Here is a 20,552-nt window from a genome sequence, read left to right on the forward strand (position 1 = left end):
AATATTTGTGTCTTGGGTTTATAAGATTTGTCGATTGGGTTTAGTATTATTCACTTGGGTTTATAATCCTTTGGGTTTTTGGTTTTGATCCTTTGGGTTTATTATTTGTTTGGTTTTATATTATTTATCCAAGGGTTTATATAGCTTGGTTTTATAATATTATTTCCTTAAGTGCACAAAATGTATGGATTGCAAAATTAATCACTTGGGTTAATAATATTTATTAATAGTAATATTGGTGAGCGAAGACATTGATATTGTAAACCTACAGGGTTATTATTAACCTATTCAGTTTATTAACCCCATCATATTATCAAGCCAACATTTCTTAGTCTTTGAAGGGTTGTACGAATATTTCAGGGTTTACATGTTTGTTTAAGGGATGATAATATTTATCTTGGGGTTTATACACATTGGGTTATAATGTTTGTCTGTTGGGTTTATTTTTATTTGCTTGGGTTTATAATGCTATAGTAGTAATATCTTTACTGCATATTTACTAACCCAATGGATTGGTATTGTAAATCCAAGGGGTTATTATCAACCCCTTGGGATTATAATTCCAAGGTGTTTCCATTATAATCCCTCGGATTTATAATTCCTTGGCTTTTTAGTATTAGAATGCCAAAAGATTATAAACTGAACTATTTTAATTGTGAGAGGGATTGTCTCTTTATACAACTTGACATTCTTGACCATGGTCAACCATGGTTCAATGTCACACAATGACCAAGATTATCTCAGTAGAAAAATTAACCATGGTCAACCATTCTCTAATGTTGCATTCTGATAAAGCTTGTCCCAAAGGTAGTCAACCTTAGTCAAACATGGCCCACCTTTACATTGTAAAAAGGCTTATGTTTCCCAAAATGTGTCATCCTAAACTCTGGTCAAACATGTTTATTTAATGGTTTTAATATTTAGGTCTTTGGTTTATAACAAAAATCCATTGGCCTTAGTATTATTCGCTTGGGTTTATAATCCCTTGGGTTTTTGGTTTTGATCCATTTCATTTCTAGTTTCTTTGGGTTTATAATATTTGTTCAAGGGTTTATATATCTTGGTTTTATAATGTTAATTCCTTGGGTTCACAAAACATGTGAGTTGTATAATTAACCAATTTAGTTTATAATATTTATTAATAATAATAGTGGTTAACAAATGGATTGATATTGTAAACCTACAGTCCTTTTATTAACCCGTTGGGTTTATTAACCCGTAAGGTATTATAAAGCCAACATTTGTTATTCTGTGAAGGATTGTGCGAATATTTATGGGTTTACATGTTCATTTAAGGGTTTATTACTTTTATCTTGGGGTTTATATACCTTGAGTTTATAATATTTGTCCCTTAGGTTTATGATTATTTGCATGCATTAATAATTCTATAATAGTATATATTTACTAACCCAACAGATTTATATTGTAAAGCAAAGGGGTTTTTATCAACATCTTCGGTTTATATTTCCCTTTTGATTATAATCCCTTGGTTTTATAATTCCTTGGGTTTTTAGAATTAGAATTCCAAAGGATTATAAACCCTACTTTTGTTATTGTGTGAAGGATTGTATCTTTGTACAGCTTGACATTCTCAACCATGGTCAACCATTTTGTGATGTCGCATTGTGACAAAGCTTGTCCCAAAGGTGGTCAACAATAGGCAACCTTTGCATTCTTAAAAGGCTTATGTTGTCCAAAATCTACAATGGTGAACTCTGGTCAAACATGTTAATTTAAGGGTTTTAATATGTATGTCTTGGGTTTTCCACATTTATCCATTGGGTTTAGTATAATTTATTTTCGTTTTGATCCCTTGGGTTTATTACTTATTTTGGTTTATAATATTTATCCTATGGTTTATATAGCTTGGTTTTATAATATTAATTCCTTAGGTTCACAAAATGTATGGGTTGTAGATTTAATCAACTGGGTTAATAATATTTATTAATAATAACAACGGTTTCATAAGGGATTGATATTGTAAAACTACATGGTATTATAAAGCCAACATTTGTTAACCTATGAAGGATTGTGCAAATATTTAAGGCTTTGCATGTTCATTTAAGGGTTTATAATATTTATCTTAGGATTTATGTACCTTGGGTTTATAATCTTTCTCCCTTAGGTTTATTATTATTCACTTGGGTTTATAATGCTATTAACCCCTTGTCCCTGGGTTTTTAACACTAGACATTCACAAACCCCTTTGGTTTGTGTTTCACTTCGTATTATAATCCATTGGGTTTCTAGTATAAAAATCCCAAAGAACAATGTTATAAACTCAAGGGAATAATATTAAACCCTATATTAAATTTATTGCGATTTTGATATTGCAATAATGTCCCTTGTCATTATTGTTGTCTTGTGTAAAATTACTATACGTATATACATTAATATACATTTGTGTGCATAATATTAATGTATATGTTCTTAAGTACATTAATGCACATTTCAATATATTGTTATACATTGCATATAAATGTATAACTTCATATACAATATTGTATATTGATATGTATTTATAAATGTGGTTTATCCTTACTTATCAACCACATAATTAATTTGATTTTGCTAGTAATAATAACTATACCAAATTTAACCCTTCCAATTATATAGCTTTCAACATAATTATTTTAAGAAAATTGATTGAATTTTTTTAAATGAATTGTTAAAATTGTAAGTTTTAGTAGTCAGAATTACAATGTTACAATTAATTTAATTACCATTTTTTTAATTATGAATATTAAATTGTTTAAATGAATTTTTTTAAGTTACAAACATGCCAAAATTATATTCATTGTATCGAAACAGCGATAGCTGATCAGCTGGGACTTTTGCAACATGAATAAATAAACTGCTATAGGATCATGTGTTCCAAACCGGACCACCCTATGCAAATTTTTATTGATTATATTGACAATTTAGTAGGAATGGGTTACTGTCAGGTTGGCCCAACGCTCTCTGACAGCAACGCGCTCCCACAGCAATAAATGAACAGAAAAAGCCTGCGTGTATTTATATTGAATTCATGTACCTAGCAGCTCAAACGAGTTCACCTCTGAAGCGTCTGCGTTTCTCTGGCTGGTCCTTGGTTCTGCTCATTTTCTTGAAGTCCAATTCGTGTTCCTTGTATCTGATCTTGCAGGCATTCTATTTTCATTACTTTCATATTGTGATTTTTTATCTGAAGATTCATGGCAACTACTTTGACCAGTTCGATCAGGACCGGGGCTACTCTGATTCCTTCCACCCACCAAAACCAGGCAAGAATTTTGTCAATGACATTCTTAAATAATTGAAAAATAATTGAAGAATTAGAACACAATCTATAATATATGTAGTTCTATTTTGATTCAAATTTTGCGTAGTTTTATGAAGTTTAGAACCTTCCGTTCTGCATGGTTTCTTGGAGTTTCTGAACCTTTTATTTGATGTGTAATCGAGGTTTTGGGTCAAAGATGATTGGGTATTGTTTGCTAAAACGCATTCAGCTCAAATTTTTATTTGGGTGAGGTTGTATGGTTTGCATGGTGTATTTGAAACGTGGTGTATGGATTGAAGCATCAGTCAGTGGATCGAACCTATGACCCAATCAGAAATTTCGCTAATGGGAATCCTGCTTTGAGAGGTTGTTTGAGTGAACTTGTCACCCTGGTTGCGCTGATCAATACATCGTTGCAGCTAGCGTGTATTACTGGCAATATCTAGTAGTAGTTAAAAAAATATAAGAACTAGCCTTCAGAATCAAATCTTCAAAATCAGATTACACATCATGATCTAATTACTTTTAAATATTAAAGTCATATTTATTTTTAAAGCATATCTCTATCATGAAAATTAGGCATTTTTGAACATTAAAGTTGTATCTTATTTATTCTAAAATAGTCCAAGTGGAGTCATGAAAAAGCATTTATTTGTAGAATAAATAAATGGATTTTTCATTGTTAATGTATTAAATTCGATATCTTGAAAAGGATAAATTTTATTATTTTTTAAGTTTTGAAATATTTTAATATATATATATATATATATATATATATATATATATATATAATTTTAATTTTTTAAATAATAAAATTATAAATTTTACGAAGTTTTTATTGATTTATTTGGATGATTATTTGAAACTTTAATTTATAGTTTTTTTTCTTGTAAATTACTAATGGATTGGTAAGACTCATCACCTAAGCTGTGCATGAATGAAGTGGGCTGATTCAATGGAAACCTAGTAACAGTATAATTATTAAAATGGATGAATGTGGGTTAGTTAATGGTATTTTAATTTATGATATTTTGTTAGAGATCTTGGTTGTTTTAGAATTGATTGGAGAATGGAGATTTTATATAGATTTATTTTTATGGATATAAAATAAAATTGATTTTAAATTGAATATGATTTTTGTTTATGACCAGTATTTTTATATTATATATATATATATATATATATATATATAAATTTTTAAGAAATTATGTAAACAATACTTTCATTACAACTTATCATACAAAAAAATTGAATCCAAATATTGTATTGAGATGGAGCAAATGCAAATATTTTTCTAAAACACCTAAAATAAACACTCTTTATTTAATATGAAAATTAATATAAAATAATAAAATAAATTTATATGATGATATTTTTCAAATAATTTTTACATTAATAAAATCTCTTATTCTATACTTCCTTATTTATTTAATTTTTTTTAATGAATTATTTAACTATAATAAATCACTAAAATCTATCCTCGAAGCTTTTTTAAAAGTCTAAGCTTATTTTTACTATTTATTTTTTAATTATGATAAATCTAAAAACACTTCATGTACATGGAAAAAAGTTCATTTAATTTTTGCCGTATGTAAATTAGTTTTTGTGTATTTAAAGTTAATGGTGGACTGTTCTCCCTATTAATTGGATATTGAAATTTACTATTAACAAAATTTAAGAAAATAATATATATTTTCAAGGATTTCATTAGAAATTATGTCATCTTTGAGAGGGCATTTGTTTCTATATTCATTGTTGTTCTTGATTTTTTTGGTTATGAATTTGTAATTATTTACTCCGTGAATAGTACTTTCTAACAGATTCTTCATGAGTTCTTGTCAGGTTGGCAGTAGATTCGTGGGACTGAAGGCGGTGTCTTTTACTCCACAAAAACGGGCTTTCCCTTCACTGCAGTGACCATCAAGCTCTTCCTCTGCTTGCCGTGTGTTTTGTGTGGTATGATTAATTATTTCCTTTCTGTGTAGTACTCTTATAATTATCCTGTTCAACTATTTATTTGTTTGGTGGTTCCTTTGCATTTCTTCCATAATGATTGATCCATTTCTAAATAGAATTTACATTTACTGAATTTTTATTTTAATCGTAGATTTCTAAAATATTTTTAAATCACATAGATAAATTAATATTTTGATTGGATTTTTGCCAATCAAATTTCAAAATATCTCTAAAATTTACAATTAAATTCATTTCAATTCTCAATTTAAAATGATCGGCTCCACTTTTTGAACAGGCCAAACCGGAGACTCTGAGAAAAGTATGTGAAGTTGTGAAAAAGATGTTGGCATTGTCCGACGATGTCTCGGTGACACCCGAATCTAACTTTTCTGAAATGGGGGCCCATCCCCTTGATATGGTATCTTTTTTCTTTTGTGCACAACAAGTATTTGGTGTTTTAGCTCATTATTTTCCGTTTCTGCACTCACAGTCACATCTTTTACTTTACTTCCCGCTGGAGATACTAATGGTTCTGGAGGAAGAATTTGAAATCATCGTACAGGAGGAGAAGGGACGTTCAGACAATATCATAACTGTGCGGGCGGTAGCGGATAAGATAGAGAAATATTTGGAAGAAAGTAAAAGTAGCTTGAGGGCATAGCCACCCAAATACCGTCACTCTTTAGTAGGGGATTTACACTATTTTTTATCTATTTATTAGGGAGTTGGGCTATTCGAACTTCGAACCTATAAATTGTTATCTTTGTTCTTTATGACTTTAGAACTCCTCACATATAAATAAATATTATTTTAATATGGAAAAAGATATGCTGCTGGAAACAAATCTGTATGGTTATACAAATAGAAGTGGTTCATGTGCGCTATTTTTCCATACTTTTAAATATATATTTTTTTTCTTTTCAAAATTATGAATTTAATTATTAATATTATGATGGGGGAGTTTTAACACAGTCAATTAATTTTAATTTTTAATTATTAATTATTTTTAAGGTTTAACTCTATATTTATTTATTATATAATTTATTTCAATGAGGTATAGGACAATATAAATTTACTATACATATAAGAGAATTTTATATTTAAGAATTATGATATACATACAAATAAAATCAATAAAATGTAATATATATGTGTTAAAAACTATATAAATGTAGAGTTTATTGGTTTTTTAAAGCATTATATTGATGAAGTGGTTTAAAATGAGATAAAAATAGGGAGCTAAAAAAATGGATATGTTATTGTTTATGTATCTCCCATCACTATAAAAGTGAACCAACTAACTCATTCAATATTTAGAGGAAAAAAAATACCCAATTCCTTCTTATATTTACTTAATCATTGTGAAGATAAAAAAACCTATTAGTGTTGTCGAAAACATCATAGTGCCCCCTACTCAACTACTCATAGTTGAAAGATGCCTAGGATATGTAATGTTTGTTGATCTTAAGTGTTGTTCATGAGCACAAGGCCCATTATTATCCTCTTATGACTTTTGTTAGATATCTAGATACATTCTTGGAGCAAAATTAATCTAGTCATGGTGCCCATAACAACCTTAGAGGTGATTGATAACCAACAAAGGTTAGATGTGAAGTTTTGATGATCTAGATTGGGTCATTATATTGTTTTTCATTTATCCCGATGCTTTCAAGGTGGAAAAATAAAAAAGGTCAACTTACAACAGCATATTTAGAACCTAACCCAATTTGGAGAGTGAGGCTTAGAAACCTTTTAAGGCCAATTTGAATCCTTAAATGATGCTTTCCCAGGTTAAAATTTCTTGCTTAAGTGTGGCACCCTTTGATGTTATTCAACACTTAGAGAGCTTTCCAATGGTCAAAGAAAGATATCAATCAAAGTTCAAATGCAAAAGTTATGCTTCCCAGAAGTTGGCATGTCATGTTTGACAACCATAATTCGAGAGGATGCCACATCAACCCCTGTTACTCATGGAAAGGGTGCTAGCTAGATGAGGATGATAATGAAGACTCTAAAGGGGTTGAATTTAAACTCATGTTGAAGTTGAATGAGTCAATTTTAACCCCTAGTCGATTATCAATGTATGTTATAACTATGCTACTAGGAGGAAAATGGTTTCCATTCTATTTTCTTGCATTTTGTTCCATAGTAGATCAATGCAGCTAAGTGTGGATAAAGAGAGATAATAAAAAAGGAAGATTGTGTTATGTAGTAGCCCATGGGTGATAGGTCTTAGGAAACTCCATAGAGACGTCCTTCTCCAGTGTATTTGCATCAAGCTTGAGAAGGTTCAATAGGGCTTAAGGACATACTTTCTCCCTAACCATGTTTATGCCTAGGCACACGTTTCTAGTGAAAAACTTCTACCATGGTTCATGTATTCCACTCTAAGGCCAATTACTCCCTACAATGAATGTTGGTTCAATATTTTTTTAAGCCTCCTAATGTTAAGAATCCTCAATAAGATCATAAGAAACCTAATTTCAGTGTTTGAAGACTATGAAGACCCCACAAAAAATCCATGATTTCATGTGGTGGTATGATTATATGTTCATGGTGCTTGATCCTAAGCATCTTTGTTGAGGCCATAAGGTTATTATTTCCCTCCCTAGATCAATTTCAAGGGCCTAGGGATGCTTTTGATCTAAATTGGTTGTGGTTAAGGCCTCATTGCCCACCTACAATGCATGAAACACCTAATGGAACCCACATCTAACTCTTAGGGTAAAATCTACCTAGTGAGAGATCGTTTTCCAATGTTTACAATTTGTTCATAGAACTTTAGCTCGAGATGGTTAAATTACGGAGTAAGGCCATTATTTACCTACTCATGACAACTATATTCGAATCAAAAGTCTATTAAGAAATGCTATAGAGGACTCACATGTTGGTTTGAGGGCTTATTCAAGGCTCTTAAGGCTGAGAAGATTCAACATTATCCTTGTTAGCCCCACCCAATATCCCTTGTAGTTGAATAGGTTGAAGTATTTAATGTATTAAGAGCCATCCATTTTAAATAATGTCCCATGAGTTAATAGTGTGTGACATCAATACATGTAAATGGTCTCATTAAAGGACGTCTACTAGCCAATGGTTAAGGCCTCATTTATCGAGTTCTAGTAGGTGGTTAGGGTTTTTGCCAATTAATTGCTATATATAGTAGAAAAATATATGTAATAGGTGTTTAAGTGAATATTATTATATTCAAATGTATATTCGTGTCAAAGATTACCCTTGAAGAGGAAAGTAAACATTTCATCTACCTCTAAAAACAAATAAAGGTTTTCTTATTATTTTTATTTTCCAATTTTAATTCCATTTATTTAATTTCCAAAGTTGAATTTACATATGTCTTTCTATGTTAAACTACATCCCACAACCATATAGCATATTCCTTTCATTTTTCTCTGAATATTTGGTTTTCGCTAACTGGAACACCACAAGTGATATTAGAGCCTTTCTTGGCCAACACACAATCCATATTTTAGCAAATTTCTTTTAGGCTATAGATGTGTTATAAGATCTTGAAATAACACAAATATATATCATTAAGTAGGTAAACATGTAGGAGAGGCATGAGCAGGAGGGGCTTTACTTCGCCCGCAGAACTAGGGAGTCTAACTTATGCTTGGGGTTTGGTAAATTTAACAAACAAGAAGGAGGAAACACTAGCGCTTTGGAAAGGTCTCAGGATAGCTTTCCAATCAAATTGGAAAAATTTGAGAGTCACGGGGGTTTCATCCTTGGTTATTATAAAGCTCAGGAATGTTTACCATAAGGCAGGTACTACCCTCAACCCCATTTGGATCATAATCATAGAGCTCCTTAAAAAAGTTGACCACATCGAAGCGTTTCATATCTTACGAGGCCAAAACACTTTGGCGAATAAACAAGCTAATTTCTGAGCATGTTTTCCCCGAGGCCGAATCACAATCAAAGGGCAATATTTTCATCACCCCATCCCATGATTAAGTTAAGTATATTCTTAATGTGGATTGGTGTCACGATGGAGGAATTAATCGAGCATGCATTCGTCATATGGAAGCTCATGTTTCGCACACATGCTCCTTTTATGCAGCAAACACAAGTAACCTCGCCTCATAATTCACAGTAATATCCTCCATTCATGGGCGTTTGGGATCAAAGGTGGATGCAAGGTTCTCTCTCCCTGGTGAATATGGGTATTAATTCTAGAGGTGATCGTCGAGACGTAGGCGAGCATGCCTAGGATTCAGGTTCAAATTAATGTGTATTTTTATGGGTGAATGTTGTGCTTAATATTCTGCATTTTGTAGACTACATTTTATAGAGTTTATAACAACTTCAATAAGGTTATTATTTTTTCTAGTTGAATTTTGCGGCTAAAGAAACAATTCGCCTACTTTTTTTGGAACTTGATGGAAGATTTCTACCTAACACAATTGTATAAACCTATGTGGTAGTTGAACACAAACTCAGCATTTCTGAATCAATATAAATCTATTTGTTTGTGATAAAAAAAAAATTAGGTAAACATTTGGTTGGGAAAGAATGCATATAGAAAATACAAGAGGCATCACCTAGTTGGAAACCCTTATAGCCTCTCTCAACACCCCTTTAAGTAGTACCAAATCAGACCATAGCTATATATGGATTTTTCTTCTACATGCTTTTATGTTTATTAGAAGCTCCCTAGGTGAAACTAAAATGAACAACCTGTTAGTAACATTGTTGCTATAGTACACCAACAACAACAATTTAAAATATCACTCTTGCATACTAGGGAATCAAGCATTATATCTAATAGTGTGGTATATCCTCCTAAATTGATATTGTGAAAGATTTGGTTGAGTTTTATTCTTAGAAACATATAGTCTATTAAAGATATATTTCACTTAAAATTTATTTATCCTGCAAACCCCAATTTCTCCCTAAAACCCCCACCTCTACATCATATATAATGAAATTTCTACACAATTTGAAATCGAGAGTTTGGATTTCATAATTGCAATTTAATCGCTTTTTTATTTTTATTTTCACAATAGTCTCTTCAGTGCTAAAGTGCTTCCATTTCACATTATTTTTAGCAATGGATCAATTTGAGAGTAAAATCTACTATTGTCTTCAATTCATGCTCCTTTCATAACATGTTTCCATACATGTTGAATAGGGTCATCAAACTGTACCCAACAATGTCAACAATATCAATATATCATCTCAAAAATAACAATAGGTTCCTTCTTACACACTTACCCATTGGCTGTGCCAAGTGATATGGATCCCATTGAATGTTCCTTCCACAATATTTATAGACATGAAATTGCCAATTTCTTTTAATGTCATCCACCTAATGGCAATAAAATTTAAAGGTTCAGTTACTTACAATTCTACTCCTTACTAGTCACAACTAGTGACATGTCATATCAGGTAACGTTCTATGATATTCTATTGATATCATAATCTCAAATATGCATTTGTCATGCATAATTGAAGTGTAGGACAACTTCTTATCTCTATTACTTTCATGGTTGTTATATTATTCGTCAATTCCATCCCAAAGTGGACTTAGTAGATTCCATGTTAGTTATTCTACCATTTGTTTCATACATGTTCATAAGCATAAACACTAAACCACAAAATTATGAGGAAACATAAAACACAAAATTCATAATACCAACATCGGTAACTAACAGGTATCTTGACATACTCAAGTTTGATGGTCGAAACAACAAAATGTAGCTTCACACATCTACAACATTCATTTTTTCACTTCATTCACCATTTTCCTTTAACTCACTCTTTTGAGATTTTCCATTTATTTTGTATTGCAGGTTATTGATAAAGGTTATGTGCATCTTACTCCTTTGTATAACCATGGGGTCTTTTCCCCTTGTATTTCCATGCACATGGGCTACTTTAAAACACACTATATTAGCATATCCATTTAAGACATCTTATCTCTCTCTCTCTCTCTCTCTCTCTCTCTCTCACACACACATACACACACACACAAACACACACACACACACACACACATGTGTGTGTGTGTGTGTGTTTGTGTGTGTGTTTATTTTAACATTATAGAGACTACACAATTTTCATGTTAAAATATTTCCTTTCGTAGTTATGGTTGCACCATTCAACCATAAACTTCTACATTATCCTCGGGTTGTATCATGTGTATTTTGTTTTTGCAGTTCCATGGGTTTGTTCCAAAAAATGCATTCAATGTCCACCTATTTATCCTACTACATAATTCAACCAATCTTTAGTTAGCTAACAATTCATTCAACCAATCAACTCTTTTATATATTGATCATGCATATAAAATAAACCAATTTGATCAATTATCCATACTCATTTGTAATTCATATAGACCTTATATATATTTCATTTTCCATGACTAAGCCATAAAGGATTTGTTACCCATTTAAGGGTCTATTTCAATTTCCTTTTAAGAATTTACAGGTCTTCACTTTTGATTTTTTCCTTAATTAGCTTCACACTTGCCCATAGATGTGACACTTTCAACATACTTTCAACTATTCTTCGATGCTTTCATGTTTTCCTAGTTCTTTCGATAACCAAAAACCCATTATTATTGTTATTTCCAATTTGACAATCTCTAATTTATTGGGATATTCCATCCCATCTTATAGACATATCAACTATTTAATAGGTTTCTCACCTATGTGATCATCCACTTATTCTTAAGTTATCCTCTTCTCAACTGACTCTCTTGGTCACCCATTTCTTTTCCTGGTATTTCATATATACATTTACAAGAATACTATCAATAATCCATTTCCATGTAGCTTTAAATCTGAGAATTTTTCGAGTTTCCCATTATGGCATTATGGATTAATTTTTCAGATAGAAATCTCATTTGATACTAATTTCTTTTATAAGTAGGGTCGTGATTCCTTTATTGATCTATCGAAGTTGTTAAGTTTCTTTATGTTCAAACTAGAGCACACTACTAATTCCACGATTCAACCCTTCTCATATGGTTGCATGTATTTAACATTTATCGATTGAATCTCTAGAGTATGTGTGCATAACTTAGTTTATAGATCATTTATACATAGTAATTATTTTCATTCTCTATTTATTACTCTAAATTCTTGCTTTTGCATTCTCATATTATAATTTAGGTATACTCATGGATATATTTATTGCAAAGCATCTTAACCATTGTTAGTACATTTTTTTTTGAAACATACTTAATGTAAAACAAAAAATTTCCTCTAAACAATACCATAAATGGAAGGATGGTTATAAGGTTTTGGTTCCATTAAATTGTTCAATGTCCATATTTTTATCGGTTTACTGGCCACTAAGACTTACCCAAACCTTTTTATTTAATTTTATCTCACTTGTATGAGATTTATGCAAAGGTTTCTCTCCCCTTTTTCCTATTCCTCCATAGAATAGTAGCAATTTTGAGAGTTTATATATGATTTTGCATTTTCTATTTGATACAATCATGAATATATAACAATTTATTTGACTTTATTTTGTAATTTCCCTGTTGTTTTGTTCTTATTTCGATCCCTAAGAACATATGTATTTATTATGACTTGCTAATTTGATTCATAGGTCACCGCTTCTTTTGTTATCAGAGAAACTACATACCTTAATAAGTATTATTGAATATCAATTAATTCCTGCATTCGGAACAATTAGTTCCATAACCTTTATTAAATCCTCACTCTTTATATATTGGGGTTTCTCTTCACTACCTCATATTTCAAGTCTCGTCTCCATGTAATGAGTGAAACACTCATCTTTATGCTTAACCTAATTTACTTAATAAGTACCTTTTCTACACAGATTTTGCACCTTATATAATATTCTATTACACGCTTAGGTCAATGTGCGGTAATTTTCTAGTTTACATATTTATACAACATTTTAAAAAAGCTCATAAATTTTTTAATAACAATTCCATGCTATAAAAATATATAAATCTATGCTTTCTTTAGACATTCATTGATTTATACCATTTCTTGTGTAATATTTACTACATGTGATTAATGATTTACATTCCATCTCTCTCTTAGTTACAACTAGCCAGTTAATGGAATCCCCTCAAGTCTTGAATTTAACATCTAAGGGTCATCTCCCTTAGGCAAAGCATACCAATCTGGCATGAAGAACTTAAAATAATGGAAATAAATGGACAAATCCCATGGATAAGATTAGTCGAAAATAATTTGCCATCATATCTTTATCAAATAACAATATACTTCAAAGCAGTATGTCTTCTCCCCCGATCAGGGTGGGGATAAGGACGCAATGCGGTGAAATGATGACAGTCAGGGAGGGGAAGGTCAAGCCACCCCCCAAACTAATCATCCTCTGGTATGCAAAACCGGCATGCATATGGGTTGATAACTCAAGGTATGGAGGAGATAAAATAATGATGACGGCAGGGGTAAAGGATGGCGGCGTTTGGGCGGTGAAACATAGGATAGGTGTAGATAAATCCTGAAGAGTAGACGAAGGCAAAGATCAGAGGTGTAGAGAAGAGATGAAATCAGAGAGCAACTGTCAAAGAATCCCTGTATCTATCGCAGAGGCAGGCAGGAAGCAATGGTGGAGAGAAGAAGGAAGGTAAGTTACAATACAAAAATGGAAGGAAGCTGGAAAAGCAAGGATAGAAAGAATCAGGGTGGTCAGAATGGTAGTGAGCAAGATAAGCAGGGAGCTGAGATGCGTGGAAGCCCCATGGAGACCGAAATTCATATGCATGCAAAAGGAAGAGCGGTGAGGGCTAACGAGTCTGAGGAGGAGCAGTTGGAGGAGGGGGAAATATGTGAAGAAGGTGAAATGGAGGTAGGCAGGAAACAGCCAGTGGGAAAGGCGACATTTGAGGTTGGTCAGGGGAGCCAGAGCATCAGCAGGGGAAGACCCTCCCAAAGAGGCAAAGGTGGAAGACGCAGGGGTAGGCGAAGAGTTTGGCATGCGGATGTAGATGAAGCAGAGATGCCACCTTCAAACCAGCAGAAAAAAGGAAGAAAAACGTCAGAGCAAATGGATTAGGAAGCAGAAAAGGCATATAATGACGGGACACATGCATACATTAGAAGAATTATCCAGGAGCTCGAAAATAACATTTTGCAGGAAGCCTCATACCCTGAAATGGAAGATTGGAACAGACTCTTACTGGACCCAGGACATACAAGGGATCGCCTATCCCTCTATAAACAAGCTCTGCACATTTATTGGGTAATGAAACGGTTATTAGCTAAAGCCATGGAAAAGGTGGCTGAAGAGATGACTGAAATATCTCAAGGAATTCCAAACCTGAGAAAGGAGATGGAAAATATTCAACTTACTCTTCTGAGGCAAGACAGCAGATTAAAAGAAATTGAAATTCTGCTGAAGAAGATCGCGAATGAGCAGCGCGAGGAGGAGATCAAGCTGGAGTCCATGGTAGATTAAATTTTTTGTTCTGTTTCAAAATGAATATTATGGTAGACACTAGGAGAATCAAATTTTTTGAAAAACTGTTGAACTGTTATAGCGGATAGGATTATAGAGTGGTCGTTGGTAGAGTAAGAAATATGACATAGACATACATTGTGGTTGACACTTTCAGATTTTGGGGACCAAAAGACCCGGTTTCCCTTCGGGGTGGGTTGAGCGCACCCTCTGCTTGTACATATTAATCTTAGTTGCATATAATAGAAAAGGACCCACAATAGCTTATAAAAAAAAAGCAGTATGTCTTCTATATCAAATTTTAATTTAAAAACTTTCTAGCTTATACAACTAGATACTTATTTTTATGCAGATGACTTTATATTATACTTCTTTCCTTGTTTTTCTTTTCAAATTATGAATGAAGGAATTCCCTTTAATCCTTCCTTGGGTACTTCTCATTGCCATCTATAATAATTGGTTTTATAATTTTTATCCTCCCTGTTGAAGGTTAGGTCTTCTTTAATACCATATGCATTCAATATTATATTAACTACCATGTGTACTACTTTATATCAATTCAATGTTCCATTTACTACCACATGTACTACTTCCTTGCATTTTCTGCAATGGCCCTTATTAAATTGCTCTTTGTACTATTATTACCTTCCTAATTGGGAATGGAGCCACCTCTTCTATTTTTATTTTTATTTTTTTTACTTGCCTCAGCGACCAACTCCAAATGGTTTAAGGAGGCTATCTCTTTTTCTTATAACAAATTTGTGTATCGGTGTAACCCTTTTGTTTCATTATTACATTATCTCCATGTGTCTGAATCCTGTGTAATGTATATATTTTTGGACAAGATTAATAAAATCATTCCTTAAATTCCCTATTTTCCTGGTATAGTGGCTATATTAAACACAAGAGGCTTTTCTTTTATTTTTTCGTTTTTTTTTTTTTGTGCTTAGCTATCGCCAAAACGTCCTTGTACACTTGTCTTAACTAATTCAACATATTTAATCCCATGCAAACATCTCTAGATATGGTTTATTTAATGGAGTAAAATATTTTTGGTCCCTTATTCCTCTTTAAAACCATCTTCTGTAAAATTATTTTATAACATGTTAGAATTTTATCTCTTAGTCTTTTTCTTCTTCCAGCAATTATGTTGTAGGAGGTGACAATTTATTTATTATCTACACTTATATCTACTCTCCTTTATGAGGAGATATAGTAGATATTTTATCATTCATGTCTACTTTCCTTTACACAATAAATTTGTTAATGTTAGACTTTGGGTTGGGCCATAAGCCTCAAAGTTCTTTACATCATTAGGACAAAACTATTTCAACTTTTCATAACATAACACTTTTTGCAAAATAATTTTAGTTATGGTTTGACCCTTAGGCCTCACATTTAAACCTACAAATCTGATACCATATGTAACATACCTCCATTTGGCCTACCAATTATTTTTATTTTTTAACATTACTATAATTGTACATACATCAACCCACTAACTTAAAATACATCTTTATTATCCTTGTTTTGTCTACATGTTATATGCTTATGATATAATTCATTATAAACTTTTGTATATGTTTATTTAATTAAATAAAGAGTATTTTTCCCTTTAAATGATCATAGCCCACCTCTTTTCAAGAAATTACATATTCAAAATATATTATAGTTTTGTCTACATGTTATATGCTTATGATATAATTCATTATAAACTTTTGTATGTGTTTATTTAATTAACTAAAGAGTATTTTTCCCTTTAAATGATCATAGCCCACCTCTTTTCAAGAAATTACATATTCAAAATATAATATAACTATATTTCTTGTAAACTTGAGCCCTTCGTAAAACAATAACGAACATGTTCATATTTTCGTATGTTCCGGTACATTGAAAATCTAGTTTATACACCCCATGCCTTCTGATTAACTCGGCTATGTGGGATATCATTTTACTGAAGGCTTAGTGTTATATCATACTCGTAACTATGATCCAATGCCACGTTACCCCCTCCATATGGCCTGGGAGTATGTACATTGTTGACGGCTTAGATTAATTGTTCTTCGTCTAATGATAAAAAAATGGTTAAGATTATTCAAAACCCACACCCCAATTTACAACCTCGTTCCATTCCGGTTTTTTGGTGTTTGTAGCCATGGAACATGATTTGAAACCTCGCAAGGTGTCGTAGTCTTTGATGACCATATTTTTATGTGTATACCTAGCAACTATGATGATAAACGTGGTCATGCACAAGACTATTTCACCTTTTGTTACTAGAGGAAGATAAATTCCATTCGTGTATATAATGCAGTTAACTGAAGCCATTTCTATTATTGTTTTTCTGTGTGCCATAGCTATGTAGCTTACCTGGTTCCATTCCTACTTCCAAGAACATTTTATAATTTAATATTTAATAAGAGTGTTCTGGTTTTAAGGAATTTTGATTATGGAGCTACAAGTCGGAAGTAATTTTCTCTATACAATGGTTGGCTTGTAATTGATTAGAACCATTTTCCATTTATACAATTTGACTGAATTTTCTCTTTATGTAATAGAGAATGGTAGAATGCTCGCATTCACGTTTTCAATTATTCTTTCATCTTGCTCCCAGGTGCTTACATAAGTTTTGGAGCCAACATCTTATGAATGTGAAACCTGTATAGTCTGCGGTTGTGCTCACATAGGTCATTGTTCAAGGTAATTGTGTTATCACTATGAAATTTCTTTGCGATAGTTACCAATTCATATTCATTTAACACATCTTAACTCTGAAATATTATGGTGAGAGAGAAAAGCGACAGCGTTGGAATATATGCAAGGTAATGAGATTTTATTTTTTCCTTGAACGTTATTTCGAATTTCTATCATAGATTATTACTATAGCGAGTTGAGTCCCTTCAATTTGGAATTGGGACAATGTATTGAAATGGGTAGTGTCCCTTTTTATTTCTCATTCATATGAAGTAATGACCTTAGGGTTTCATTATAGAGATAGAAGGTTTTGGAACTCAAGAACCCTAAATATTTTGAATTACAATGTATTGAAATGGGTAGTGTCCCTTTTTATTTCTCATTCATATGAAGTAATGACCTTAGGGTTTCATTATAGAGATAGAAGGTTTTGGAACTCAAGAACCCTAAATATTTTGAATTATCCTTTTTTTTTGTTACTGTTGATATATCTTTGCGACCTTAGTGTCAAGACTATTTTCATTGATAAGGTTTTATAATAATTCTTCTCCATTATTTATATCTTATTGTTCTTATTTTCGTGTATTAATTTCCTAGTTAATCAAAGGTTCTAATCCCAATACGTGATCTTTTTGTTTCAAGTATGGATTTCACATTATGAGAAGGGCTATTGGTTCCACTTGGTGTAAAAAATTCATTTTATTTTTCAACACTTTGATTCCTCTGCCATTTACTTATAGGTCATCCTTCTCTAAAATTTCCATACTCTATATTACTCCATCAAGACACATGGTGTGTAGATTGAACTAGGGTTTCTGAAACCCAATACAAGGTTTTCTTAAGTTTTTCTTAAGTGTTTATTTTTTACCCTACCTAGGTTTTATAAGAGTGTTATGACATGAAATTTTACTTTTAAAGAATATTTTGGCTTAGAACCTTGACTATAACATAGGCTTATTAATTTACTAGATAAATATCCAAGTATTGTGTTGTCAAATTTATAGACTTTCTATTTCTTGATATATGCAAATTGTTTGTGCAATTTATATCTGAGACCACTGTATGCACTTTCTTAAATATATAACAAGATCTTGACTCTTTCCTTTTGGATTTCACTGATATGAATCTCTATCTTCTCATAGTTTTGTGTTCTCTACTCTCTGTGTGCATTCCTAACTCATCTAAGATGTAAGTAACTCGGTTATAGGAATAATTTCACACTAGTAAAAGATTGTTCTCTCGTGAAGTTGCATTCTATATTATAATGAGTTTTAGTTTAGAACCAACATGTAATGATTTGTTTCTTTGTTACGTAATGTATTAAAATATTTATCATGTACCATAATTGCATATTGGTCTTGCACGACTTATGCTACTATACTAGACAAAATAAATTATTATCCTTCTTCTATACTTCTTATAGAAAGGTATATTTTATAACTTTTCTATGCTTTTCCTTGCTTGTCTGGAATCAATAACTAGTTTCTCTTTCCCTCTTTCTATGTCGTTATGATATTATACTATTGTTCTACCTATAACCATGCTTGGGTTACATTTCTTACTTTATGGATTATTTTTCCAATCATGATGAATAAACATTAAAGGATTTTTCCTAGGCTTTGTGAGTTTATTTATTTTATTAGATTAACTTATGTATTCTCTTAATATATATATATATATATATATATATATATATATATATATATATATATATATTTTTCACTAAGCTTCAATATTTTCTCCCTTATAGTAACCTCCAGTATATCTTCTTAGTTGCGAAGAATATTAATTTATTAGGGAATGCATTGTGTATAGTCAATAACAAAGTTAAACAAAAAATGTAATTTAGATTCAACCATACATACATATAATAATTCCATGTACTCTATTTACTTTGAAGCTGAACTTAAAAACAAAAGCCTTTATTTTCCTAAGAGTAGGCTTTACATGAATATTCCATGCCTTCTTTACCTGAGATGATAGTTCCATTCTTTTGTCTAAATATTTTATTCATTCCCATTACAGTAAGTCTATTACAGTTTAAATTAGTAGAACAATTATACAATAATACATTTTCTCTCTTTTCTATTTGTATCATAATTTAACACTAACATTTATTCCAAAGAAATAACTAGACACTAGAGGGTCTCATCTATCCAACTCCTTTATAAGTTAATTATAAAATTTCAAATAATAACTAAAAGAAACATATTCTCTTACATATAATTTATATGCATATGTTGATCCATTGAAAATCCCATGTCTAACAATCACTTTCCATGGATCAACATGGGATTTTTGAATCATGTGTTGTGCTTTATTCCTCCTTTCACCCAACTTAGCATTTCTATCCAGCTAAGTTATTAACATAATATTTCTCTCTCATTATGGTCATATATTTGACAAATTTCTCCTAGGGATTTTTAGGATAATTTTAGGCAAGGCCCACCATGTGGACTAACCACTTAATAACTTTCCATGAGTTTACAAGAAGTCTCTAATATAATAGTGCTCTTTCTAGAATATTCTCAAGAAATGTTATTTATTAATTTAATAAAATAGAACACAATTGCCTCATCACATAGTTTCCATCCTTACTTCCATAGACTTTAAGTCCAAAAATAATCTAATAGTTTAAAAATATTCATGTCTTAAAAAAAATACATATGGGTGTTAAGATTCTCCACCCCAAACATTAAGGAAATCCAAAGGAAACCATCTACAGCATCTCGCTTTCAAGGAATTTAGAGAGCATTGTTCCTCACTTGAGAGAAATTTCTTCCTTCCTTCATACCTATCAAAAATTGATTTCTCCGTTGCATTCATGTTGCTCCTTGTCTTCCCTATCTCTTTTTTCTCCATCCAACAGCAAACTTCAGAAAAATATTCTCCCTCCATACCAGGTTGTTCGAATGATATTTTCCTTTGTCCCTTCCATAGTCCTTTAGACAATTACCTCTGTCTACCAAAATCTTAATAGCATATTGAAATGGTGCCACTTGCCTATATGTCCCCCTGATTGTTTGTTATTGGTTAATTTGTTACAGTGAGTGCCCAACGCATCTTATGAACTGGAAGTTTTCCCATTTTTTATTTTCCCTATTTCTTTATATATTGCTGCAAAGAAGGACATGTTTTTTTCTTTGCTTCCAGCCAATAAGATAATACAAATTGTCCTTTTTTGCGCAGCTACCAACTTCAATGAACCATTTCA

The 20,552-nt window shown here is 31.7% G+C and overlaps 1 protein-coding gene across 1 annotated transcript in view; it reads left to right on the plus strand.

Moving 5' to 3' along the window:
- The first annotated feature begins 5,517 nt into the window (after nucleotides 1–5,517).
- The window catches only part of LOC149221298 (acyl carrier protein 1, chloroplastic-like), a 94,769-nt gene continuing 79,734 nt past the window's right edge, over nucleotides 5,518–20,552 (plus strand). Inside the window, exon 1 of the mRNA XM_089382951.1 lies at nucleotides 5,518–5,636. Coding sequence (XP_089239077.1) covers nucleotides 5,559–5,636 — 78 coding nt within the window. The 5' untranslated portion in view covers nucleotides 5,518–5,558. The remainder of the gene's footprint in view (nucleotides 5,637–20,552) is intronic.

Source organism: Pinus tabuliformis, chromosome Q, assembly GCF_031772625.1.
Source record: "Pinus tabuliformis cultivar Carrire ecotype Pingquan chromosome Q, CPIR1, whole genome shotgun sequence".
NCBI lineage: Eukaryota > Viridiplantae > Streptophyta > Pinopsida > Pinales > Pinaceae > Pinus > Pinus tabuliformis.